Source organism: Thamnophis sirtalis, unplaced genomic scaffold (assembly GCF_051295495.1).
Source record: "Thamnophis sirtalis isolate CommonGarterSnake01/CBP01778 unplaced genomic scaffold, rThaSir2_p1.2 scaffold_13, whole genome shotgun sequence".
In the NCBI taxonomy this organism is placed as follows: domain Eukaryota; kingdom Metazoa; phylum Chordata; class Lepidosauria; order Squamata; family Natricidae; genus Thamnophis; species Thamnophis sirtalis.
Window position 1 is genome coordinate 6599802 of NW_028261393.1, and position 27591 is coordinate 6627392.

Below are 27591 nucleotides of genomic sequence, written 5' to 3' on the forward strand. Positions count from 1 at the left end.
AGAAAGGAAGAAAGGAAGAAAGGAAGAAAGAAAGAAAGAAAGAAAGAAAGAAAGAAAGAAAGAAAGAAGGCTATAATTGAATCACTAAGTCTAGTGAAGGCAAACTTTTTGGGTCCAGTGTGTCAAACATTTGGAAAGTGCCCAGCTTGGCTCTGTGTGTTGCACATACACAACCAAAAAAGCAATATTTTTTTTATCTGCCTCCCCATCTTGGTCACCAACACTCAGCAGTAGCTGAATAATTGTAATTGTGTAATTAGAAAATGGGAAAGAGTTTCTCTATAGTTTCTCTTAAAGCTTCCCAACATTGGTCACTTTAAGACAGTGTTTCTCAACCTTGGCAACTTGAAGATGTCCGGACTTCAACTCCCAGAATTCCCCAGCCAGCGAATGCTGGCTGGGGAATTCTGGGAGTTGAAGTCCGGACATCTTCAAGTTGCCAAGGTTGAGAAACACTGGGTTAGAGAACCAGGGTTTCTGTGACTTGGCAACTCTGAAGATAGGAAGACTTCAACTCCCAGAATTCCCCAGATAAACCTGTTTTGTTTTTTTTGCCTCCTAGGGCGTCTGTGCACCCTGTTTTTCACCCCCCCTCCTACCCCCACCTCCAGAAGCATCAGGCAGGCCAAAAACAGGCTTGTTGGAACCTATCCTAATTTTTATGGGCACCCAGTGAAATTAAACAAAGTTATTATTATCCTCGTTGTGCTCTTGTCCTGTGGCCAATTGTGTTCGATTTGCTAGTCGATATCTGTGACTGCTTGAAATAGGTATAGCCAAGCTTAGGATTTGGAAAGGTAAAAGTTCCCCTTGCACATATGTGCTAGTCGTTCCCGACTCTAGGGGGAGACGCTCCTCTCCGTTTCAAAGCCGAAGAGCCAGCGCTGTCCGAGGATGTCTCCGTGGTCATGTGGCCGGCATGACTCAACGCCAAAGGCGCACGGAACGCTGTTCCCTTCCCACCAAAGGTGGCTCCTGTTTTCCTACTTGCATTTTTACCTGCTTTCGAACTGCTAGGCTGGCAGAAGCTGGGACAAGTAATAGGAGCTCGCTCCATTACGCGGAGCTAGGGATTCGAACCGCCGAACTGCCGATCTTTCTGATCGACGGGCTCAGCGTCTTAGCCACTGAGCCACTGCATCTCTCTTGATTAAATCCTTAGGACCTGATTTTAGCTTAGAAAAGACATTTTTTTCTTCTCTGACCCTTGATTTTCTTTCTTTAAAGGTTTACAGCCTGCTCAGAAGAAAGGTGAATCTTTTTCTGAACACCAAACATGTCCGGAAAGACCTCTCCAAATTCTGCTGCGGGTTCCCCCGATTGTGGGGATGTTTCCATCATCTTCGTGGGGAAATCCGATGTCGGGAAATCGGCTCTTCTTAATGCCGTACGAGACATGACTGAAGGGGATGTGGGATCAGCCCCTGTGGGGGCTCCGGTGAAATCTGAAAAGCCCATCATGTACCCCGACCCGATTTATAATAATTTACTGCTGTGGGAGCGGTCGATGGAGGGCGAGGGCCATGCGGATCAATGGATGAGGGAGGCTGACCTGATTGTCTTGGTGACCGACGACAGGTTTGAGGATTCTCACGCCCGCCTTGTGTTGGAGGCCCGGCAAGCTGGCAAAAAGGTCTATTTTGCCCGGAGCAAGGCTGATCTGGAACTTCACACTCTCAAACGGTTGATGGGGCAGCGTTACGATCGGTCGGAAGTCCTCCGGGCGCTCCGGGAGGCCTGTACCGAATCCCTGGGAACCATCCCTCTCGTGGATCCCTTTGTATACCTGATTTCTGCTTTTGAGCCTGGCGCCCTCGATTGCCCCCAACTGCGGGAAGATTTGCTGAAGGACCTGCACCAGTATGAAAGGTTGGTATGACAGCTTGCTCTCGAACGAAGGCGAACACAGGTGGCCCTCGACTTACGACCACAATTGATCCCGACATTTCCGTCATTAAACGAGACATTTGCTCAATGAGTTTTTGCTTTGTTTTACGACCTTTCTTTGCCGCAGCTGATTCCCTGCAATTGATGAGTGACTCAGGTTAAGGGGATCTGGCTTCCCCCTTGACTTCGCTCATCAGAAGGTCACAAAAGCAGATCACATGACACCCCCCCCCCCGGGACACTGCAATAGTCATCAATATGAACCAGTTGTCCATCATCTGAATTTTGATCACGTGATCGTGGGGAATGCTGCAAAGGTTATTGCTTTGAAAAAAAGGGACACAATTCACGTTTTCGGTGACGTAATTTTGAAGGGTCACTAAATGGACTGTTGTAAGTTGAGGACGGTCTGTAGATGTGTCCCAGGATATTAGTGCAGGATCCAATCTGGGTCGGTCGCCGGGACCAGACGTTTTGTCTTCCGAGCTTTTGGACTTGTGCTGGAGCCCATCTTCATGGAACTTCTTTCTAGCTAGAACTAGAGAAGTTCTACTGGCTTCCCATTGAGTTTATTTTCCATTTACTTTATTTGTTGAGAGCCAGCAGTGAAGGGAACTTCTCTCTAGCTAGAACTTCCCTCTTTTGGACTCGTGATGGAGTCCATCTTCATGGAACTTCTCTCTAGCTAAAACTTCTCTCTTTTGGACTCGTGATGGAGTCCATCTTCATGGAACTTCTCTCTAGCTAGAACCTCTCTCTTTTGGACTTGTGCTGGAGTCCATCCTCGGAGAATTTCTCTCTAACTAGAACTTCCCTCTTTTGGACTCATGCTGGAGTCCATCTTCATGGAACTTCTCTCTAGCTAGAACTTCCCTCTTTTGGACTCGTGATGGAGTCCATCCTCATGGAACTTCTCTCTAGCTAGAACTTCTCTCTTTTGGACTCGTGATGGAGTCCATCTTCATGGAACTTCTCTCTAGCTAGAACCTCTCTCTTTTGGACTTGTGCTGGAGTCCATCCTCAGAGAATTTCTCTCCAGCTAAAACTTCTCTCTTTTGGACTCGTGATGGAGTCCATCCTCAGAGAATTTCTCTCTAGCTAGAACCTCTCTCTTTTGGACTCATGCTAGAGTCCATTTTCAGGGAATTTCTCTTTCTCAGAAAAGGGGCACATTTTGTAGGGAGAGAGTGAGAGAGAAGTTCCCTGAAGATGGGCTCCAGCACGAGTCCAAAAGAGAGAAGGCGTAGCTATTTAGAAGTTTATAAACAACACAATTAGTTGTCATGTGAGGGTAGATGTTTGTTAGCTTGCTTTGTGATATCCTTGGTGCTCTGAGTTTGTAGATATTTCGCTATGCAACTAGGTAATGTCAACAGGGTCAGTAAGTGTGGAGTTTTCCCCCCTGTTTACATACGGTACAGAGAGTCTTTGGCTTACGACGGTTGCTTAGCAACCATTCCACGTTAACAATGGATTCTCCCCAATAGGTACTTATCACCTGGTTCTGAAGTTTGGATAGCGAGTGTGGCCGCATTTCACCCATCCAGCCACCACCCTGCATTCGTGGCTATTTGCAGTGGTCACATAACCGAGATTTACATTTTTTGCCCAACATTGGCATTTACTTGTGGCTTTGGGCAAAAACACTTGGGTAGGAAACAATGGCTTCCCTTAATGACCGCTGCAAAAGAGGTCATCAAATCACACGGGTCGTGCAATGACTTCCTTTAAGACGATTGAAACTGTAAATGGGCAGATTCCATTATTGTCATAAGTCAAGGACTACCTGTAACTTGTTCTGCCAGGGTTGATGTGGGTGTGGTTTTTTTCTCCTCGGTCGTCCCTTAATTAGGCTATTGGTTTCTGTTTGATTGTTTGTCTGGGATTAGTCCCTGCTTCTCTTGAGTGTTGGTTGCTGGGGAGGAGGATATGCTCTGGATTTTTTTGTTTCCTCCTTGGCCTCTTGTAGCCTCTTTCCTGTGGGTGTGTAAACATGGCTGATCTGCAATGTTGTGACGTTGTGTTAGGATGTTACCTAATATAAGCAAACATCTGCAAGCAAACAACCAGCTTTGAGAGCACCAAGGATTCCATGGTTCAACCCTGAGCTACAGAGGTTGTGTTTTATTAGGCTATTGACCTAGATGAACTGTGCCATGGGGCAAATTTTGGGACGTGGTTGTAGACAATGTGGATTTTTCTATTTAGATACCAGTTAATCATTTTGGGTTAGATATATTTATTTATTTTTGACTAGGGCAGTCCTTGTCTTAACAGCCAACACTGCCCCCAACATTTCTGTGGCTAGGAGAGACAGACTGTGACCCGTCAAAACCGCGCTCGACCAAACCCCGCACGATTAAACCGCGTCGCTGACGTCATCCACAGGGCGACAACAGCCAGCGCGGAGAAAGAAGGGCGCTTTAAATAGCGCTTTGAAAGCAAGCCGATTCAACTTAAGGTAAGGGTTAGGTTTAGGGTTAGGTTTAGGGTTAGGTTTAGGGTTAGGTTTAGGGTTAGGTTAAGGGTTAGGTTTAGGGTTAGGTTTAGGTTAAGGGTTAGGGTTAGGTTTAGGGTTAGGTTAAGGGTTAGGGTTAGGGTTAGGGTTAGGTTAAGGGTTAGGGTTAGGTTTAGGTTTAGGTTTAGGGTTAGGTTTAGGGTTAGGTTTAGGTTAAGGGTTAGGGTTAGGTTAAGAGTTAGGTTTAGGATTAGGTTTAGGATTAGGTTTAGGGGGGTGAGGTTTAGGTTTAGGGGTTAATTTTAGGTTTAGCGTTTACAGGGTGCTTCTGTCTCCACGCTGTTGTCACCCTGTTGATGACATCAGCAATGCGGTTTAGTCAAGCACAGTTTTGTGGGTGAACCGAGACAGACAATGGTTACGTGATTTTTGATCTATTTTTACGACCTTTCTTGCTACGGTTGCTAAGTGAACCCCTGCAGTTGATAAGTTAGTAACACGGTTGTTAAGTGGATCTGGCACTTGATTTTTGCTTGTCAGAAGGTCGCAAGAGAGGATCACGTGAACCCCGGGATCATGCAACTGTCATAAATACGAACCAGTTGCCAAACATCTGAATTTTGATCAGGTGACTGGGGGGGGGGAAACGGTTGTGCAAAAAAAAATAAAAAATGGCCACCTCACTTTTTTTCAGCGTCGTTGCAACTGTGAGCGGTCACTAAACAAACGGTCGTAAGTCGAGGACTACCTGCCTGTTATTATAGGAGACCAAATCGTCTATAGTTCCTGTTTTAGGGAGCCTACTTTATTTTCCCAAGGACTCTTCAAAGAATATTTTCATATTTCCTTCGCAGCCGTGTTCTCTCCGTTTGGGTTTTACCTGGCTGACATCGAACGTGAAGGTTCTCCATCAGGGGTGGGCTTCGAAAATTTCAGCAAGGGGTTCTCTGCCCGGTTACTGGGTGGGTGTGGCCATGGTGGGCGTGGCCTAGTCGGGCTCCTGCACCACGCCGGGGGAGGCGTTTTTGCCCTTCCTGGACTCCGGAGGGTTTTTTTGAGCCTCCGGGAGGGCGAAAATGGCCTCCCCAGATTCTGGAGGCCCTTCCTGAACTTCCGGTAGGCCTGTTTTCGCCCTCCCCGAGCCTCCGTGCAAACACTACACCTATCTGCATTTAAAACGGGCCGCGTGGAGACTCGTGGGAGGGGAGGGGTGAAGTGGGCACGGCCAGCCAGGAGTGGGATTTGGGGGTTCTCCAAACTGCACAGATTCTTAGCTAGAGATTCTCCTGAACTCCTGCCAACCCCTAGCAGCCCACCCCTGGATCTCCATCCATACCTTTGACCATCCTTCGTATCTTTCCACAGATTACAGAAGCCCACTCGCTTAAGCTTCGAAGAGTTCAGCGAAAAAGAGATCGCCGAGATCCAGGAAGCCTACGAACTCGGGGGCCTCTCCGAGGTGGTGACCCGAATCCAGTGCAGTTTGGAAACCATCTGGAATGCCCAGCTGGATATTGCGATCACCGGAGAATCGGGCGCTGGGAAATCCACTTTCGTCAACGTCTTGAGGGGCATGACTGACGAAGAGGAAGGGGCGGCCGCCACGGGCGTGACGGAGACCACCATGCAGCCCACGGCATATCCTTATCCCGGGCATGCCAACGTCGTCCTGTGGGATCTCCCCGGTATAGGAACGCCCAACTTCTTGGCCGATAAATACTTAGAAATGGTGGAGTTTTCCCGCTACGATTTCTTCATCATCCTGGCTTCCGAACGGTTTAAAGAAAACCACGTCCGTTTGGCCCAGGCCATTGTCCAACAGGGGAAGCAGTTCTACTTCGTGCGCACCAAGATAGACAACGACTTGGAGGCCGAGCAGAGGAAGAAGAATCCGCCCGCGGAAGCCGAAGTTCTGGAGGTGATCAAGAAGGATTGCCAGAGCAAGCTTTCCAAGGCTGGGCTGAGCGACGCCAAGGTGTTCCTTCTCAGCAATTTCTACCTCGACAAGTTCGACTTCCAGGCTTTCGAGGAAACTCTGGAGCAAGAGCTGCCCGCCCACAAGCAACAGGCTTTTCTCCTCTCTCTGCCCAACGTCTCCACCGTGATCATCGAGAAGAAGAAGAAGGTCCTTCTGCAGGAGATCTGGAAAGTGGCTTTGATTTCCAGCTTGGTAGCTGCTGTCCCGTTGCCGGGCCTGGCCTTCGCCTGCGACGTAACCATTTTGCTCAAAAAGTTGTCCAGTTACCGGCAAGACTTCGGCCTCGATGCCGCATCTTTATACCGTCTGGCTGAGCGCTCCGGGAAGTCCATGGAAGTCCTGAGAAAGGAAATACGCAGTTGTTTAGGACGTAGCATCAACAAGGATGTGGTGATCAATTTGCTGGGCAAGGCCACCGGGACAGGCCTGATGGTAGCCAATCTTTTCCTCCATCGGTTCCCCATTTACGGAGCCCTGGCCTCTGGGGGCATCTCTTTCCATACCACCTGCTCCATGTTGAGACAATGCCTAGAAGAGCTCGCCGATGACTCCCAGCGCGTTCTTATGAAGGCCTGCGAAAGTCACGCCGGACCTGGCTAAAGACAGTTTACACATCTGGTCCCCTCCAGCTAGAGTTCCCGTCATTCTCCGCTGGCCCGGCTTTTGGCTGTAGTAGAAGGACTTCCCTTGTTCCCATTTCTGATCCCTCCCTGGATGTCTTGCCTTGTCGTGGAGGTCTTCCCTTACCTTCCATCCCTATAGCAAGCTCCTCAGCACTGTGGGCTGTAAAATCTTGAGGACTAGGAACAAGCGCTTGCTTTGGCTTTGATGTTCTGGAGACAAGATTTAGACAAGTTCCCTTTGTCTGAGAAGGTTCCATCGGCCCTACGGTTATTTATTGTTTTAAATATTGTATTGTTCCTCTCTCTCCTGGCACGGACATGCTGAGTTTGAATGAAATTTAAGGGTTTTTTTGTGGCCAATTACTGCCCCTAGCCTTAGGATGACGAATCAGAAGTGTGGAAGGAGGAGGGGAAAGAAGGGGCGCGAGATCTAATCATATTTTCCAGAGTTAGATCCCAGTCTAAGCCATGGAGCTATCCAATAAGGCTTGGTTGGAGAACAAGGTTGAATGTAAGATTTCAACCTAATTTCATAAAATTGCTTTGTTTACGGTGGCACTCCCTTGGCTTGCCACTAGAGGGAGGTGCTGTCTGTTTATTGGAATTGAAAAAATAAAACAGGTCAGGTGGCAGGCTGGTGAATTCTGGGAATTGAAGTCCACACTTGAGGTTGCAAAACATTGATCTAGAATACACGTTGAATTGCAATTGGTGTGTGTCTGTGGAGGGGTGTGTGTGTGTGCGCGTGAGCATCAAATGTATATAAAATGGCACGCTGTGCAAAGGATCAAACAAAACCTTTCCCTCTCTCTTTCTTCCCATGCTGTAGAAACGTTTCCCCAAACGCCATTAATAAAAAGATAGTAGAGAAATACAATTATGTCTCAAATAATTCTTTGACGTGCCTTCCCATGTGGACATCATTGGAGCAGCTTAGTCGGGCCTCCTGGATCAGGGGCCTCCAACCTTGGCAACTTTAAGACTTGTGGACTTCAACTCCCAGAGTCACCCAGAGAACTCTGGGAGTTGAAGTCCACAAGTCTTAAAGTTGCCAAGGTTGGAGACTCCTCTGCTAGATGGTAAACCTATCAGGCACTGAATCAGTGGTGGGATTCAGCCAGTGTGCACCTATTCGGGAGAACCGGTTGTTAACTTTCTAAGCAGTTTGGAGAACCGGTTGTTGGAAGAAATCTCCTTTTGTTTCTTTCCACTTTCCAGGGCTAATCCTGTAAGGAAGGCAGGAAGGAAACATTCTGGTGTTGTTTCTAGCCTCATCTTTATTGCCCTGCTTGCAGAAACTGCCTCTCTGTTAACCCTTATTACATTGTCACAGCTAAGGCGAAGTGCCCGTCAACCTCAACAATGGCCACTCCCACCCAGTCACATGACCACCGTGCCTTGCTTACCCAGTTAGTCATTAATAGCAATAGCAGTTAGACTTATATATCGCTTCATAGGGCTTTCAGCACTCTCTAAGCGGTTTACAGAGTCAGCATTAAGGCAGAGAACCAGTTGTTAAATTAGTTGAATCCCACCACTGGACTGAATGCACCAGAGGTGGGTTCCTACCAGTTCGCACCTATTCGGTAGAGCCGGTTCGTCAAATCTACCAAACCGGTTAGAAGAGGTTCCACCAGTGGACCCGGAAAGCAGGCCACACCTACAGAAGAGGTTCCAAAATTTTTTGAAACCCACCACTGGTCCTTGGATATGATTATTCTACACTATCATGCTCCTATTTATAAAACTCAGTGGCTCTGTGAAAGGTAAGGATGACTACTGCGTTTGTGGTGCAATCAGAACATTGCGTGTGTTGAAGTTGTTTTAACGCAAACCAAAGATGCCTTTTAAAAAACAAGTTGACATCCTATTCTTATGCATGCCAGGGCTGTGTGTGAGGTAATTTAAGGTGGTTCTGACAAGTGTCGTCAGCATCTTCATATCCGGTCACATGGGCGGCAAGCCACTCCCACAAAGGAGGCCACACCTACAGAGTAGGTTCGAACAATTTTTGAAACCCACCACTGGAATGCACTCATTTTACTGCTTCCTTGTATGGTCAGGGTTAGGAGAAGAATGAAACATGCTGCCGTTTTGAAGGGTGCATTTTGGCAAGGCAGCCTTGGGGGGAATTGGTTAGGGAACCCCCTAAATTGACTTGCTCAAAGCTGAACTGAGCAGTTGCTCCCACCCGTCTTAAATCAGATCGATGTCTGCTCCTAATCCAAAGAAAACTAAAAAATAACATCTTTCTAAAGCAAATTCCAGTCCCAGAAGGATGCTGTTATTTTGAAGGGCGGCTGCCAAGAGATGGGGTTGGTTAGATTTGTGATCAGGTAGAATATGTTCCTTGGAAACACTCGGGCAATGTTGTAACTGCGCAGTGTTGCCAACTCACCTTAAGCCTCAGGAGAGAAAAGCAGATTGTCAGATTGAAGGAAGTCAAAAAATAGAGCAGGGGTGTCCGATGGGAGGAGTACCTGATCTCTACGTTATACAAGAGTACAGATTTTAGAGCCAAAATGGAAACCTTCCTAGGAAACCATGCACAATTTGTGGGTCGAAACTATATTTCCTGGGCTTGGGGTATGCATCACACTAAACCAGGGGTGTCACACTCAACTTCATTAGAGCCGAGGTGGCGCAGTGGTTAAATGCAGCACTGCAGGCTACTTCAGCTGACTGCAGTTCTGCAGTTCGGCTGTTCAAATCTCACCGGCTCAAGGTTGACTCAGCCTTCCATCCTTCCGAGGTGGGTAAAATAGAATAGAATAGAATAGAATTTTATTATTTGTATGCCGCCCTTCTCCGGGAGGACTCAGGGCGGCGAACAATTCAAGGGGGAAAAAGGGGAACATAAAAAACAAAGTACAAATAATAAAAGTAAACAACAGTCGCACAACCATACATGTCGAGAGGGGAGGGAACTCATCACCCCCAGGCCTGCTGGCAAAGCCAGGTTTTGACGGCTTTTCGGAAGGCCTGGAGAGAGGTGAGGGTCCGAATCCCTGCGGGGAGTTCGTTCCAGAGGGCCGGAGCTGCCACAGAGAAGGCCCTCCCCCGGGTAACAGCCAGGTGGCATTGGCTGGTAGATGGCACCCGGAGGAGGCCAACCCTGTGAGATCTAATGGGTCTGTGGGAGGTAATTGGCAGCAGGCAGTCTCTCAAGTACCCAGATCCAATACCATGAAGGGCTTTATGGGGACCCGGATTGTTGTTGGGGGCAATATGCTGACTCTGTAAACTTCTTAGAGAGGGCTGAAAGCCCTATGAAGCGGTATATAAGTCTAACTGCTATTGCTATAATCTGGTGGGATTGGAGCAGACTCATAGGGAGACCTTCTGGCTGGATTCACACAACCTGTTTAACCTTACCGCTCCAGAGAACAAAGTGTACTTGCATTCAACTAATATGCTGTAGTTGAGCAAAACTATAGGGTGGTTTAATGTAATATTCCCGGTTTATTTATTTGCAACTATTTGAACCGTATGCCTCTTACTCACTGGACTAGACTCTTAAGTCACTCTGGTTCTCTAAATGACACCGGAGTGGTGCTTAAGATAGCACGTAGCTTCTTGGGCCAAGCTGAATCACAAATGACTCGACATCAACCGTTTCAACCCAGTTGAGTTACGTTGTCTGAACCTCAACCTCCTCGCGTTAAAATTTCAAATAGCTTGTTAAAAGTTAGGTTTCCGGAGATTTTTTAGCTGTCAAGCTAAAATGTATGATTTTATGCTTTAAAAGCCACCTAGGAGCTATTCTGGAGAAGACCTGAACCTTAATGGAGCAGTTGAAGGGGCCACCATTGATAGACATTTACAAGATTCCTTGTATTGCTTGTTGGCCAAGCGGTTGAGCATGTTGCAATTTAACGGCCTGGTGTCTGATAAGACCGTGTCTTGTGGTCTAACTGAACCTAAAAGGTGACTCAGCTTTCCATCCTTGTAAAATGAGGATCCAGACTGTTGGGGTGGGGTGGGGGGGTCCTTGGTGCTCTCTGAGCTTGCTTGTTTTCTTGCAGAGGTTTCTGCAGGTAGGTAACATAATCAGTGCCAGTAAGGAGTGCAGTTTACTCTCAGTGTTCTGGTGGAGTTGGTCTTAGAGGTTCTTTGGTGGGCTGTTCACTGTAGACTTGTTAGCAGTTTCTTAATTGGGGTATTGCTTACTTGAGCGTTGATGTGATGTTAACCTTAATCTACGTTGACCTGGGTGCTGACGATTAGTGGAGAGGTGCTGGAGTCTTTTTGTTCTCTTTTGGGCTGGTTGATGGTCTCTTTTGTACTGTATGTAGATGTTATTTATGTCTATGTGTCTGTTGATGGCTAATTTGCCAGAGTGCTGGGCTTCTAGAAATCCCCCCGATGTTTTTGGGCTCGGCCTGGTTTAGCATGGTCACATTTTCCCAATTGAAACGCGGGTTAAATCTGTCTACTGAAATTGAAGAATCTTCGTTGTGTCTTCCGACAGCCAGTTGGTGTTTGTGGATGCATTCTGCCGGTCTTCTGCCTGTTCCTCCTACATCTTGGTTGTTGCAGTCCTGACAATGTATATTGTAGAGCAGGGGTCTCCAACCCTGGCAACTTTAAGGCTTGTGGACTTCAACTCCCAGAGTTCCTCAGCCAATGAAGTTGGTTGAGGAATTCTGGGAGTTGAAGTCCACAAGTCTTAAAGTTGCCAAGGTTGGAGACCCCTGTTGTAGAAGACTCCTGTTTTTCTTCATCTGGTGTTGTTGAGTCTTTTGGTTTGCTTATGATGTTTTGAAGGGCTTGAGTTGGTTTGCGTGCTACGGGCCATATGCTGAAATTGTAAAGCGCTTTGAGGGGGGGGTACATATACGTATATCACAGAAGTGAGCATATCCCCTCACATTTTGTAAATATTTAAGCATATCTTGCCAGCAGTCTAGACGTTAATGGCTGTGTGTTGCTTTATTTTGAGGGGACATCACATTTACACTGTTATACAAGCTGGATATGCACTACTTTACATCGTAGCCAAGTGTCATTTCTTCAGTGTCGTCACATGAAAAGATATCCTTAAATATTTGCAAAATGTGAGGGGGGGTGTACTCACTTCTGTGATATACTGTAAGTCCCAAGTCCTGTTGCTATAATACAATATATACTCCTTGGTAAAGGGAAGGCAGATAATGGAAGAGACGGGAATTATAGACCATGAGTAGAATATCACCTGAATTGAGAGAACTCTTTTGAAAGGGTTTTAAAAAAAAGGAACAAATTAACGTAGCATTGAATTTGCATTATTCATTGAACACTGGGGAAGCAGGAAACTCCTCCCCTCTTCTTATCCCTTCGAAGGAGAGGCAATCCAACCGTCTTCTTTGCCTTGGCCATATTTCAGTAGGGATGCGTTCCAGGAGATCTATTTTTGCCTCATCAAGATCATCAGCTGCTGGTAAGATAATATAAATGGGCAGCTTGCCAAATCATTTTCTCTAGTTTCTTCTTCTGGGCTTTAAGGCTTTGAATATCTTTTCTTAGAAGTTGTCTGGATGTACTTGATCCTGGTTATTGGTTTTTCTTTTCTTTTTTTAATAAGGAGTGATGGTGGGTAGATGGGGATGAAGGAGGTTAGGGGTGCTTTGTCTCCAGCAGAAAAGTAATGAGGCCAGTTTTGAAACTCTTAACTTCCTCCTCCTCGCTCTTCATGGACAATTAGAATAGAATAGAATAACAGAGTTGGAAGGGACCTTGGAAGTCTTCTAGTCCAACCCCCTGCTTAGGCAAGAAACCTTAGACCACTTCAGACAAAGTGTTATCCAATATTTTCTTAAAAACTTCCAGTGTTGGGGCATTCACAACTTCTGGAGGCAAGCTGTTCCAATGATTAATTGTTCTAACTGTCAGGAAATTTCTCCTCAGTTCTAAGTTGCTTCTCTCCTTGATTAGTTTCCACCCATTGCTTCTTTTTCTACCTTTTAGAGAATAGCTTGACTCCCTCTTCTTTGTGGCAGCCCTTGAGATACTGGAAGACTGTTATCATGCTACCCCTAATCCTTCTTTTCATTAAACTAGACATACCCAGTTCCAGCAACCGTTCTTCATATGTTTTTGCCTTCAGTCCCCTAATCATTTTTGTTGCTCTTCTCTGCACTCTTTCTAGAGTCTCCACGTCTTTTTTACATGCAGTATTCCAAGTGTGGCCTTACCAAGGCATTATAATGTGGTATTTGCACATATTTGCAATATTTGCAAATTAATATTTGCAATATTAATTTGCTATGGATCAGAGGTCTCCAAACCCGCCAACTTTAAGATTGGCTGGCTGGGGAATTCTGGGAGTTGAAGTCCACCAGTCTTAAAAGTTTGGAGATTCTTGCTATAATAGATCCTTCTGTCAAGGTCCTGGAACAGAATACAGCCCCATCCAGCAGATAACTCCTTCCTGAAACTGATTGTGGACAAATTCCTCGTCTCCGAAGCACATGATAATTTGCTCCATTTCCCTCTTCGCTGATAGAGTGGCTGTGATGGATACAGGGTCCATTACAATCTTCATTTTTTGTCTCGGGATGGGTAAGTGCAAATTATTGCTCCCTCTTCTTGAATGTTTGCAGGACACATATGAAGCCTAGAAGTAGTTCGGTATATGAGACAGTATCGGTATGTTATTTTAAACTAAGAGTTGTCTGGATGGTTTACAAAATAAAGGCGAAGATGAAGAAGGCTTCAAGTTGAGATTGCATTCTGGAGACATCACGCTACAGAAGAAATTCCCAGGTGCCTCCTTCCATTAGGAATTTCCAAAGGTGCTTTTTCCCCCCCCCCCCTCAAAAGGCTACTGGATTTTTGTTTTCCTTGAAGATGTCTCGCTTCTCATCCAAGAAGCTTCTTCAGTTCTGCCTCCCGACAAAACCAAAGAAGCTTCTTGGATGAGAAGCAAAACCTCTTCAAAGAAAAGCAAAGCCCAGTTGCCTTTTGAAAAAGCACCTTTGGGACAACCACGACTGAGAATCTCTATAGATATTCCATTAGGAAGGTTGCTGCAACTAACCAGACCTTAAACATTCAGTGAAATGCCCCGTATATACAAAGCAGCATTTTCCTATATCAAACTCCAATATAAGAACACAGGAAACAAAATTCATATTAGTGAAGACAACTTTTTGGTGGTTTATGGATGACTGTAATGCACAAACCAGAGAAAAAAGGGTTATTTCAATGGTTAGCTGGACTTTTTTTTGTTTGAAAGCAAAAATATTAATCATATTACAATCGGGTAGAATTGAGAACAAGGAAAAACTAGGCGAATTGGAATGTTTTAAAATGTTTTGTCAGTGCTTAGGGCACCAGTGAGCCTTAATCCGCCACTGGGAACCAGCGAAGAATATTAAAAAGGAAACACAAATCAGCTTGGGGAAAATGAATTAATTAATAGCCAGATAATTAATGGTCTCCCGGCAATAGCGATGCTTCTTGTCATTTCAGTAAACCACAAGCATAGGAGGTATTCCTATCAGTTGGTTTAACTCACTTCCCCAAGGAAATTACGGTGTGAATCAAACCGCTTTCTCCTCAGAGGATGAGAAAATAATGTCCTAAAACAGTGTTTCTCAAACCTTGACAAGCAGAAGAGCTATAGACTTCAACTCCCAGAATTCTTTGTGCTGAGTGGGGAATTCTGGGAGTTGAAGTCCACACCTATCAGTTGGTTTAACTCACTTCCCCAAGGAAATTGTGGTGTGAATCAAACCGCTTTCTCCTCAGAGGATAAGAAAATAATGTCGTAAAACAGTGTTTCTCAAACCTTGACAAGCAGAAGACTTCAACTCCCAGAATTCTTTGTGCTGAGTGGGGAATTCTGGGAGTTGAAGTCTGTATCTCTTCTGCTTGTCAAGGTTTGAGAAACACTGTTTTAGGATGTTATTTTCTCATCCTCTGAGGAGAAAGCGGTTTGATTCACACCGTAATTTCCTTGGGGAAGTGAGTTAAACCAACTGATAGGTGTGGACTTCAACTCCCAGAATTCCCCACTCGGCACAAAGAATTCTGGGAGTTGAAGTCCACACCTCTTAAACTTGAGAAAGACTGCCCTAAAACGTTTTGTAGGCCTATTCTCAATACAGTAGATCCCCCCACCCCCCTGAGAAAGCCTGCGTGACAGCATGGGCAGCTTATTTATTTATATTTATGTATTTATAAAACTGATTTGCCGCCCACCTCTTCACTGAGAGGCGAAATGCACAATTTAGCAACGCGTCCTATGAATTTTATCACTTGCTTTAAAGAGGGCCGTTGCGTCCTTCCAGATCGGCGTGGTAGGAAAGTATGGGGCAACTGTCATTCCTAAAATTCTGAGTTTGGAAAGACTGGATTGCGCAGGGCAGGAACTCAGAAGAACTCAGCCAGGAATTCTTGCAAGTCTGGTCCCGCCGTATCTGGAGAACATCAGAAAGATTGAGAAATTAAATTGTTGGGTGGAATGTCAATTCTTTCTCTTCAGCCAATAGCTTGGAGTGCCATAAGTGCTTAATTAACGAAGGGGACTGCTCCAAGGCTCCTGTGGAAGTTTGCAGGGCCAATCAAGACGCCTGCTTCACAGTGATCAAGAAGTACCATGGATGTAAGTTTTGTTCTTTGTGTCTCTGTGTGTGGAGCTCTTGAGTGGGTTTGTGATTCTTCCTGAGACGATTTCAGATCTTCCTCCTAAGGCTGAGAGAGAATGGCTAGTTCAGAGTCATCCAGCTGGCTTCACAACAGACGAGAACTCAATCAATCAAACATGGAGCTGGAAGGGATCTTGGAGGTCTTCTACTCCAACCCCTTGCTCAAGCAGGAGACCCTAGGCCATTTCAATCAATCAATAAGTCACTCACTCACTCAGAATAATAGAATTGGAAAGGACCTTGGAAGTCTTTCAGTCCAACACTCTGCTCAAGCAGGAGACCCTAGGCCATTTCAATCAATCAATCAATCAATCAATCAATCAATCAATCACTCAGAATAACAGAATTGGAAAGGACCTTAGAAGTCTTTCAGTCCAACACTCTGCTCAAGCAGGAGACCCTAGGCCATTTCACTCACTCACTCACTCACTCACTCACTCACTCACTCACTCACTCACTCACTCAGAATAACAGAATTGGAAAGGACCTTAGAAGTCTTTCAGTCCAACACTCTGCTCAAGCAGGAGACCCTAGGCCATTTCAATCAATCAATCAATCAATCAATCAATCAATCAATCACTCACTCACTCAGAATAACAGAATTGGAAAGGACCTTAGAAGTCTTTCAGTCCAACACTCTGCTCAAGCAGGAGACCCTAGGCCATTTCAATCACTCACTCTCACTCACTCACTCACTCACTCACTCACTCACTCACTCACTCACTCACTCACTCACTCAGAATAACAGAATTGGAAAGGACCTTAGAAGTCTTTCAGTCCAACACTCTGCTCAAGCAGGGGACCCTAGGCCATTTCAATCACTCACTCACTCACTCACTCACTCACTCACTCACTCACTCACTCACTCACTCACTCACTCACTCAGAATAACAGAATTGGAAAGGACCTTAGAAGTCTTTCAGTCCAACACTCTGCTCAAGCAGGGGACCCTAGGCCATTTCAATCAATGAATCAATCAATCACTCACTCACTCACTCACTCACTCACTCACTCACTCACTCAGAATTGGAAAGGGCCTTGGAATGCCGAAGGCGCACGGAACGCTGTTACCTTCCCACCAAAGGTGGTCCCTATTTTTCTACTTGCATTTTTTAATGTGCTTTCGAATTGCTAGGTTGGCAGAAGCTGGGCAAGTCACGGGAACTCACTCCGTTACGCGGTGCTAAGGATTCGAACCGCCCAACTTCTGACCTTTCTGATTGACAAGCTCAGCATCTTAGCCACTAAGCCACTAAGCCACTGTGTTCCATATAGGACATATATAGTATAGTATAGCCTTTATTGCCATCGTACAAAATAATTACAACGAAATTGGTTATATAGGATATGTATGGATGTCCAGCGTTCCGAGTATCATCCAAAATTAAATCAGAGTCCAAGGCAAACTATTGCTCTAAGTTTCAATTTATTAAGAGAGACATGTTGGCACATCTGTGGAAAACACGAATCTGAAAGCTTCCTGGGTTTTCCACCCAGTTGAAAGTTTACGATCTTACCCCCACACTAAACAAGTCCATCACATGGTCCAATCTTCCATTGCCACGCTTGCATCTCTACCCATCCACTTCTGGTCAGGTGCAGAGATACGGAGACAAAGAATGATCTTGGCCTTCTAGAAAGGAATGTTTTATTTTGACAACAACACATTCTGCTCCTAACTATTCCCCCTCCCAATTACCCCACTAATGAGACAGCATAGTAAAATAATAGAGTGTGTGGCAGCCAAAGATTCTAAAATAGAGCCAAAGTGGCGCAGTGGTTAAATTCAGCACTGCAGGCTACTTCAGCTGACTGCAGTTCTGCAGTTCGGCTGTTCAAATCTCACTGGCTCAGGGTTGACTCAGCCTTCCATCCTTCCGAGGTGGGTAAAATGAGGACCCGGATTGTTGTTGGGGGCAATATGCTGACTCTGTAAACCGCTTAGAGAGGGCTGAAAGCCCTATGAAGCGGTATATAAGTCTAACTGCTATTGCTATTGCTAAAAGGAACCAGCTGGAGGCCTGACAATGGACATCTATGGACATATAGACATATAGGACTACCTATATGACCTAGTCAATCATGTCATTGATTGCAACCAACTGTACAAGATGATTGTGCAACTCCAAATAGACTCTTCAGAAAATAGTGTATGTTAAAAAGAGATCCTGTTGTTGATAAATAATTTTAATAAGGAAGTAATCAAAAATTGGTATATATATGAAGCGAGTATTTAGAATACCTTGTTGAAAAAAATGAAGGAATAACATTGTTGTTTGAATGTATGATGTACAAGGACAATAATGAACATAAGCATACTCGATGGGTGATTGGTGGGATTATACATAATTGAAAATAGTGATATATAAATATAAACAGTTGGTAAATTCTTTTATACTGTAAAAATATTCAGAATGGGATAAGTGATTATATAAAGGTATATTGTTATGAAGCAGACAATCAAGAATGTAAGGGAATTGGGTTTATTGAAAAGAAAGAAATATTAATCGTAACTGAATATACGTTGTACAATGAAAGTGAGGTATTTAGTTATATTAGATGGAAAATCTGTGATTGTAAATGCTATTTGAGAGCATGGATGCAAAAACACTTGTAACCAAACGACATGCTGTATGTAATTTTTTTATGTTGTTATGTTTAAAAAAAAATGCAAAAAAAAAAAAAGACTTCTATCCCATGTTTAAGTAACATCGCAATTTATTATTTCCCTTGTAGTGATCGCAGATACAGCAAAGCAGGGCTGTGGCTCCGCCAATGATTGCCGAAGGTACCCCATGGGCACGGAAGGCTCCTTATTCCGGACCATGTGGTGCTGTTCTTCGAACCTTTGCCAACCCATCCATATGGCTGGTACGTAAAAGGGGGGAGCCACAGAAGTGTGTCTGGGACCCAGATGGCAACCTTCCCGAGGTGGGTTGTGTGGGTTTGTGACTTTGCAGCACAATGGTTTGGAGGCCACGGGACCTACCGTAGTTCCTTGAACGGATCAAAATTTGGTGGCAGTGAAACAATGCAAATTCAATCCAAGCTGCCGTAGGTAGGGAATCCCTGACCTCTTGATTCGTGGCCTATTTGCAACTTGTAAGTTGAGGACTGCCGGTACTAACACCTGGAACTAATTTGTGGGGCTTCTATCACATCCTCTTATTTTTTTTCCTGCATCCCAAAACGACCAGGAGAACTTTAAATATTAACAGACTCATTTTTGTGAAGGCTCTTGTACAGTGGTGGGATTCAGCCGGTTCGCACCTATTTGGGAGAACTGATTGTTAACCTTCTAAGCAGTTCAGAGAACTGGTTGTTGGAAGAAATCTCCTTTCGGTTTTTTCCACTCTACAGGGCTAATCCTGTAAGGAAGGCAGGAAGGAAACATCCTGGTGTTGTCTCTAGCCTCATCTTTATTGCCCTGCTTACAGAAACTGCCTCTCCGGTTAAGCCTTATTACATTGTAACAGTTGATGCGAAGCGCCCATTGTCGTGGGTGACGTTGAGTTGGCCAAACTCACCCAGTCACATGACCACCGAGCCATGCCTACCCAACTGGTCATTAGGGCAGAGAACTGGTTGTTAAATTATTTGAATCCCACCACTGCTCTAGTACCTTTCATTGCATTTTGGGGTGGGTGGGTGTTTGCATGGCTCCCTGATGGAATTGGACGAGTGAATTGAGTGAGTTCTTTCCTTGCCTGTCATTTCAAACAGTCAACCTAAACGGATCGCAGAATGGGCTGGCGTGCCAAAGTTGCATTGGGAACCCAGCCGAATGTGGCCTGACGTCCCCTTCGCGGCAATGCTATGGGAGCACAGATCGGTGTGTGCAAATTTCCCAGCGTTTTCTCCCAGGTACAAGCGGGGGTCGATGTGAGATTGCTTGGCCGCAGGATTGGGCTGCTATGGATTCGCCTGCATTCAGGAGAACCTGTAGCTAACATTGTGGTGGGTTTGGAGAACCTTCAAATCCCGCAACCTCCCTTTTCAGCCACGCTGGAAAAAAAAAATAAAAGCACAAATTTAGCAGGAAGCTTTTAATTACTTAAAAGTACCAAGGCTTTATTTTATTTGACTGGCCAACCTGCGAATGGACTTCTGAACCCGTATGTGAGTGTTTGTGTTTGTATGTGCGTAAGTAAAAATCACAAGGTTGGCCAGTTAAATATACATGTAATAGAGGAATGTATGGAATTATTTTTAGTGGAGCGCTTATGGGAATCTTCCCAAATTAAAGCAGGCTTCTTGCATCATAGTACTTGGGGAACTATTAGGGAGGTGCTGCCTTCACCCGCTTTTTCTCACAGAAACGGTTTTCTCTTGTTCCTCTGGAATGCAGCCCCTCCCTTCTGGGAACCCAGACTACATTCCACCCCGTTCTGCCACCCCGTAAGATGAATGATTGAGGGAATGAGATATGTGTAGTCTACAGAGAAGAAGGACTGCGGGGTGGCAGGATAAGAGACTTGCAGCATTTGAGGGGCTGTCACAGAGAAGAGGAGGGGGTGGGGGCGGGTTGACGTATTCTCCAAAGCACCAGAGGGTAGGAGAAGAAGTAATGGGTGGTGTTCTGACCCCCCCTCGTCCAACACCAACGCACTCCGAGTCAAAGATACTTTCCGGAATTTATTAACAGACAGACAGGTCCTTGGCAGCAATCCAACACAGATAAGCCTTGGCAGCAATCCAGCCTGCCGAGCTCACAATTCTGTTCTCCAACATTAGTTCCTGCATTGACTTCTGCAAGAGGGTCGTGTGCACAAGCAGTCCTTTTATAGTCTGGAGAGGAGCCTAATGACCACCAGCTGAGTGCAATTACCTCCTGTACTTGCACAACTGTTCCTGACGCCTATTAGCTGTTCAGTGCCGGGCATCCCAAAAAAGCTCACTGCCGGCCCCCTCTCCCGTTGGCCAGCTGGACTTTGGGTCTCCACTGCACATGCGTGCATGCACGTGCATGTCTGTGCATGCGTGTGCATGCATGCACACACTTTTTTTTTTTAGCATAAAAAGTTTTTATTTTCCATTTTCATAGCATATAATCACATGTTTACTATTACATAGTCAATATCATGTTGTATTATTAAGTACTTACATCAATTCATCTTACCATCAACTACCAAAGGAAAAAAAAAAGAAAAACCCAGTTATTGGCTCTTCTGCTCTCCATACACCATATTTATACCTTATCCGACTCTTTCTTCCCCCTCTCTCCTCCCCCTTTCTACATCCTGTCTTCCCCACATGCACACTTTCATGAGCACACACCTTTTAGATTTGGGCATACGAACACCTGCAGTTTGGGCACTCGGTATCTAAAAGGTTCACCATCGCTGGTATGGGGTCACCTGTCTGTTGTGGCCCAGCAGGAGCTGTTGGAGCTGCCACCAGACTCAGACAGCGAGGGGCCCTCTGAGTCGGCTCTGGAGGATGTGGAGGACGCTGGACAGGGTTCCAATTCTGAGCAGGGCGCAGAGAGGCTGGTTGGCCACCAGGAGGTGCCTGAGCCTTGGACCAGTGGGGAGGAGACAAGGGAGAGTGATCTGAATGCCAGCAGTGAGTTGTTCCTGGCTCGGCACCGAAGAGGTAATAGGCATCAGGAACAGTTGCACAAGTACAGGAGGTAATTGTACTCAGCTGGTGGTCATTAGGCTCCTCTCCAGACTATAAAAGGACTGCTTGTGCACACACCCCTTTTGCAGAAGTCAACACAGGAACTAATGTTGGAGAACATTATTGTGAGCTTGGCAGGCTTGATTGCTGTCACAACTTATCTGTGCTGGGTTGCTGCCCAAGCTTTTCTGTGCCGGTTTGCTGCCAAGGAGCTGTCTGTCTGTTAATAAATTGTGTAAAGTATCTTTGGCTTGGAGTTTGCTTTGGTGTGGAACGAGGGGGGTCAGAACACTGTCTGAGTAGGGGGTTGAGCTAGAAGACCTACATTAAGATCCTTTCCAACAGAGGTAGTATTCAGTGAGTTCGGACTGGTTCGCACGAACCTGTAGTGGAAATCATGGGTGGGTCTGCCCACCCGCCTTGGCTCTATGCCCTCCTATTTAGCCACATTTTTGAGGCCAGGCACATGTGTAGAAGGCCCAGAAGGGGGTGGGTGCGCATGGGGTGAACCAGTGGTAACAAAATGTGAAACCCACCGCTGCTTCCCACTCCCTTATTCTATCTCCTACAAGTATTGCTAACGCACTTTGAATAGATTATGATAAATTGTGAATCCCGGTGCCTAAGAATCATCGGATGATTGTCCTCTTCAGGAGAAGAGCTTGAACCCATCGTCAAGGGATGTGGAAATAGCTCCTTCAAAGATCTGCAGGTGCTCTACCAGATTGGGCGAGACTTTGCTTTCCTTGACCAAAAAGTCTGTGGCCAATCCAACTGCAATAATAGAAGCTTTCCAGGTAAGTCCAACAAAACCATTGTCCATTTTTTTTCATCATCTTCTGTCATATTGTCAAGTGCCCTGAATCTTTTGAACTGGAGCGATTATATAGAAATAGAGGCATTGAATAAATTTAAATATAAATACCTATCTCCCTCTCCCCCCCCCCCCGGCATCCAGTTCACCACTAGATGGTAGTAAAGAGATATGGAAATATAATGAATTAATAACTTCAGTGTTTCTCAACCCTGGACTTCAACTCCCAGAATTCTAGGCTGGCTGGGGAATTCTGGGAGTTGGAAGTCCACCCATCTTCAAATGGGCCAGGTTGAGAAACACAGATTTAATCTCCTCTGCCTGGAATCGTTACTAAAGTCAGATGGCATAACAATTGTGCAACCTCACAATTTAACAATTTATTTACAGATGACACCTGTTTGGAAAACGTGCCTTTGCTTTGAATTAAGAAAAAAGGATTACAATAAGACATAATCATTGTAAAACAAGCAGAGAGCGTTGCTGAGAGAGAAGCGGGAAATGAGCATCTCTGTTAATATATCTGTATGAACTGTCATTATTTAATGTTTTTTTTTAAATGGAAAAGAAATAAAATTAGAGGCAGAAAGACAGTTCAGGTTCACAGAATTTAAGGAAATGCCAGTTCTGGGCAAAAAAATATATTGTAAGTCATGGGTTGGCCCAAAATTTGGGCAGAATATGGTCACATGACGATACAGACATGACCTGGCCCATCGAAACAACGACAGTTAGAACAATTAATCAGTGGAACGACTTGCCTCCAGAAGTTGTGTGTGCTCTTAACACGAGAGGTTTTTAAGCAGAGATTGGACAGTGTCTGAAATGGTATAGAGCAGTGGTGGGTTTCAAAATTTTTTAGAACCTCTTCTGTAGGTGTGGCCTGCTTAGTGGGAGTGGCTTGCTGGCCATGTGACTGGGTGGGAGTGGCTTGCCAGCCATGTGACTGGGTGGGAGTGGCTTTCCAGCCATGTGACTGGGTGGGAGTGGCTTTCCAACCATGTGACTGGGTGGGAGTGGCTTTCCAACCATGTGACTGGGTGGGAGTGGCTTTCCAACCATGTGACCTGGTGGGAATGGCTTGCCAGCCATGCGACTGGGTGGGCGTGGCCAACTTGTAAAATGTGGTGAAACCCTAACCCTAACCCTAACCCTAACCCTAACCCTAACCCTAACCCTAACCCTAACCCTAACCCTAACCCTAACCCTAACCCTAACCCTAACCCTAACCCTAACCCTAACCCTAATCCTTACCTTAAGTTAAATCGGCTTTCTGTCGACGCACTATTGTAAAGCGCCCTTCTGTCGCCGCGCTGTTGTCAGCACGTTGATGACGTTGCGGTTTTGTCGGCGTGCTTTTGTCAGCGTGCTTTTGTCATGCGCGCTTTTGTCGGGTCACGCCCAAAACTTGCAGCCGTTCTTCCCATGTTTTAGTCTCCAGGCCTTTGGTCAACTTCTCTGAACTTTTTCCGAAGTCTCAACATCTTTTTTGTCGCCTGGTGACCAAAATTGATTGCAGTATTCCAGTTTCCACTTCTTATTCGTAGAAACGAGCAGTTCCTTTTATGATTTCCCCCCTCCTTGCAGAGATCCCCACAGGACAGCCCAATGGGCTGCAGTGCTACACGGATCGTGATTCGGGCCGTGAAGAGCACACTCTTCAGAAAGGGCAGATTTTGAAGTGCACTGGAGCCATGAACCGATGTCTCCGTATCGTAAAAGGAGGTAAAGAGAAGGCTTACAAATTGAGCTGATACAAAAGACAGAGAAAGGGAGGGAGGGGGAAAAACATCTCCATACAGGTCTCCCTCCACTTATGACCCTTTGTTTAGGGATTGTTTTACATTACAGCGGCACTGAAAAGGTGATTTATGATCAGTCCTCGCACTTATGAACGTTGCAGGATCTCCATGATCACATGATTAAAATTTGGGTGCTTGTTAACTGGCATGTATTTATCATAGTTGCAGTGTCTCCCTATCTACCCCAGCCAGCCAGCCACTCATTCTATCCACCCCATTCATCCATTTATCCATCCATCATCCACCCATTCATCTATAATTCCATATATTCCTCCAGCCATTCATCCACACATCCATCCCTCCATCATATCATCCCATCCATTTACTGGTATACATCCATCTATCCATCCATCATATCCTCCCTCCCTCCCTCTCTCCATCTATCCATCCATCTCTCCATTATATCACCACATCCATCCATCTATCATATCTACCCCTCCATCCCTCCATCATATCACTCCATCCATCTATTCATCCATATATTCATCCATCCATCTCTCCATCCATCATATCACCCCCATCCACCCATCCATTGATCATATCACCCCATCCATCCATCTACCCCTCCATCCCTCCATCATATCACTCCATCCATCCATCCATCATATCACTCCATCCATCTATACATCCATATATTTATCCATCCATCTCTCCATCCATCATATCACCCCATCCACCCATCCATTCATCATATCACCCCATCCATCCATCTAATCCTCCATCCCTCCATCATATCACCCCATCCATCCATCTATCTCTCCATCCATCATATCACTCAATCCATCTATACATCCATATATTCATCCAGCCATCTCTCCATACATCACTCCATACATCCATCTACCCCTCCATCCCTCCATCATATCACTCCATCCATCTATACATCCATATATTTATCCATCCATCTCTCCATCCATCATATCACCCCATCCATCCATCCATCCATCATATCACCCCATCCATCCATCTACCCCTCCATCCCTCCATCATATCACTCCATCCATCCATCTCTCCATCCATCATATCACTCAATCCATCTATACATCCATATATTCATCCATCCATCTCTCCATCCATCACTCCATCCATCCATCTACCCCTCCATCCCTCCATCATATCACTCCATCCATCTCTCCATCCATCATATCACTCCACCCATCCATCCATCATATCACCCCATCCATCCATCTACCCCTGCATCCCTCCATCATATCACTCCATCCATCTATACATCCATATATTCATCCATCCATCTCTCCATCCATCATATCACTCCATCCATCCCTGTTAATATGGTGCAGCCAAATGGCTTCACCTCTCAGGAAAACCTACCTGTCACATGACTGTGTGGCTTGCAATGTAATATTTCTTTCCCCACCTCACCACCCTAAATTTTCTTGAGATTCTTCTTCCTCTGTTTCTGTAGCGGTTATAATTTTAACAAGGTTGCCAGGCTGACACTCAACCCTCCTCCTTTCTCATCCGGGCAATGGAAGTGTCACTACTGAAGATCCCTGGCTACCTGGTATACCACACAGCATGGGAGGATCTAATGCTGATGCTAAATGTTTTCCACCTCTGGCATCCATGTTCTGCAGAAGCCTATGCAGTGGTTTTCTTTGAACACAGGGGATTCTTCTTTTGATGCAATGTAAATTTTTCTCCTGTTAGGGATGGATTCCCGGGCACAAAATTTTAGCAGTGCTAATTATCCGTCTAGATCAGTGGTAGTCAACCTGGTCCCTACAGCCCACTAGCGGGCGTTCCAGCTTTCATGGTGGGCGGTAGGGGTTTGCTGTAACTCTGCTTTATAAATTTTATAAAGTAAAGTTACTTCCCTACTTTATAAATCACCATTGCTGTGGAACCGGTGGGCGGTTAGAAAAGTTCGTGGAACGACAAAACCGCGCTCCACTAAAGCGCGCCCGCCGTCATCAGCAGGGCGACAACAGCGACCGCGGAGAAAAAAGGGCGCTTTAAATAGCGCTTTAAAAGCAAGCCGATTCAAGTTAAGGTAAGGGTTAGGTTTAGGGTTAGGTTTAGGGTTAGGTTTAGGGTTAGGTTAAGGGTTAGGGTTAGGGTTAGGGTTAGGTTAAGGGTTAGGATTAGGTTTAGTGTTAGGTTAAGGGTTAGCTTTAGGGTTAGGTTTAGGGTTAGGTTAAGGGTTAGGTTTAGGGTTAGCTTTAGGATTAGGTTTAGGGGGGTTAGGTTTAGGTTTAGGGGTTAATTTTAGCTTTAGCGTTTACAGCGTACTTTTTTCTCCGCGCTGTTGTCGCACTGTGATGACATCAGCTACGCGGTTTCGTCAAGCGCGCTTTAGTCGAACGCGGTTTTGTGGTGGAACCAGAAAAGTTTACTACTAAAAGAGATACAAAAGTGGGTGGTAGGTATAAAAAGGTTGACTTCCCCTGGTCTAGATTCTCTGGGTAGTTTGATCAGAAATCATGTTAAAAAAAAAGTAAGCGTCATCCCTGGCTACATACACTTTTGTTATTGTTTTCCAGAAAATAAAAGCACAGCCGTGACCATCCAGAGGGGCTGCGCCACGGAATCCATGTGCTGGAGAGACACCGATATATATCTCAGGCTGCAGAGAGAAAATTCTCGCGCCAAATGTTGTAAAGGGAATCTTTGTAACAAAGTCCACAGTCTCAGCAACCCAGGACTGATGACGATTCTTAGTTTATGGTTGACGTTGAAGATCTATCCATAACCACCCTTGTCTCATCGGTGGCACAGAAATAAATTTGGAACATTCTGGTGGTGGGTTTTTTTGTTTTTGTTTTTGCCTCTGCTGTCCCGATGCATAAACTTCGTTGCTTTTCTAAAAATGCTTTTCTTTCTCCCATTTTGCACCCTGAGTAGGTGAGGTCTTCCTTGAATTGACCTCAGCTTCAGGTGAGGCGCATCTGTGCAGCTTTCTGGGCATCCCCAAAAGTGCTTTTTCAGGAGGCAACTGGACTTTCTTGTTTTTTCTTTTGAAGATGTTTTGCTTCTCATCCAAGAAACTTCTTCAGCTCTTGACTAGATTTTGGGGAATGGAAAGATTGATATTCCTTGCAGACAGCTGGTCTTTTGCATCCTTTTGGAGGGTCCGTGAAGCACTTGGGAGGTTTGTCTGTGTCCTCAGGGTCACCTGAGTGCTGCTCCTGGTTCCTGTTGTCTGCAGTGGTTCCACCACAAAACCGCGTTCGACTAAACCGCCCTCGACAAAACCGCGTAGCTGACGTCATCAACAGGGCGACAATAGCGCGGAGACAGAAGCACGCTGTAAACGCTAAACCTAAAATTAACCCCTAAACTTAAACCTAACCCCCTAAACCTAATCCTAAACCTAACCCTAAACCTAACCCTAAACCTAACCCTTAACCTAACCCTAAACCTAACCCTAAACCTAACCCTTAACCTAACCCTAAACCTAATCCTAACCCTTAACCTAACCCTAAACCTAACCCTAACCCTAACCCTTAACCTAACCCTAAAGCTAACCCTAAAGCTAACCCTAAAGCTAACGCTTACCTTAAGTTGAATCGGCTTGCTTTCAAAGCGCTATTTAAAGCGCCCTTCTTTCTCTGCACTCGCTGTTGTCGCCCTGTTGATGACGTCAGCGACGCGGTTTAATCGGGCGCGCTTTAGTCGAGCGCGGTTTTGTCGTGCCACGGTCTGCAGTATTTTCCCTCTGGAAATCCATTTCTACTTCCACGCCATTCCAAGGCGGTTCATCCCAAATGGTATGGCTAAACATCTGTAGAGATTCTCAGTCATCCAGGTCACGGT

The 27591-nt window shown here is 45.5% G+C and overlaps 2 protein-coding genes and 1 pseudogene across 2 annotated transcripts in view; all 3 read left to right on the plus strand.

Moving 5' to 3' along the window:
• LOC106553255 (interferon-inducible GTPase 5) overlaps window positions 1–7823 on the plus strand; it is a 10299-nt gene extending 2476 nt beyond the window's left edge. Inside the window, exons 2-3 of the mRNA XM_087727447.1 lie at window positions 1228–1869; window positions 5711–7823. Coding sequence (XP_087583573.1) covers window positions 1277–1869; window positions 5711–6923 — 1806 coding nt within the window. The 5' untranslated portion in view covers window positions 1228–1276 and the 3' untranslated portion in view covers window positions 6924–7823. The remainder of the gene's footprint in view (window positions 1–1227; window positions 1870–5710) is intronic.
• A 7565-nt stretch (window positions 7824–15388) lies between these two features.
• LOC148042931 (urokinase plasminogen activator surface receptor-like) lies at window positions 15389–26572 on the plus strand (the record flags this gene model as incomplete). Its single annotated transcript, XM_087727909.1, has 6 exons — window positions 15389–15533; window positions 18313–18447; window positions 19300–19440; window positions 21852–21995; window positions 23600–23737; window positions 26319–26572. Coding segments are annotated over 6 exons (912 nt in total), but the record flags the coding sequence as incomplete, so codon positions are not given.
• On the plus strand, window positions 23829–25571 carry LOC148042932 (uncharacterized; annotated as a pseudogene).
• Window positions 26573–27591: the final 1019 nt, after the last annotated feature.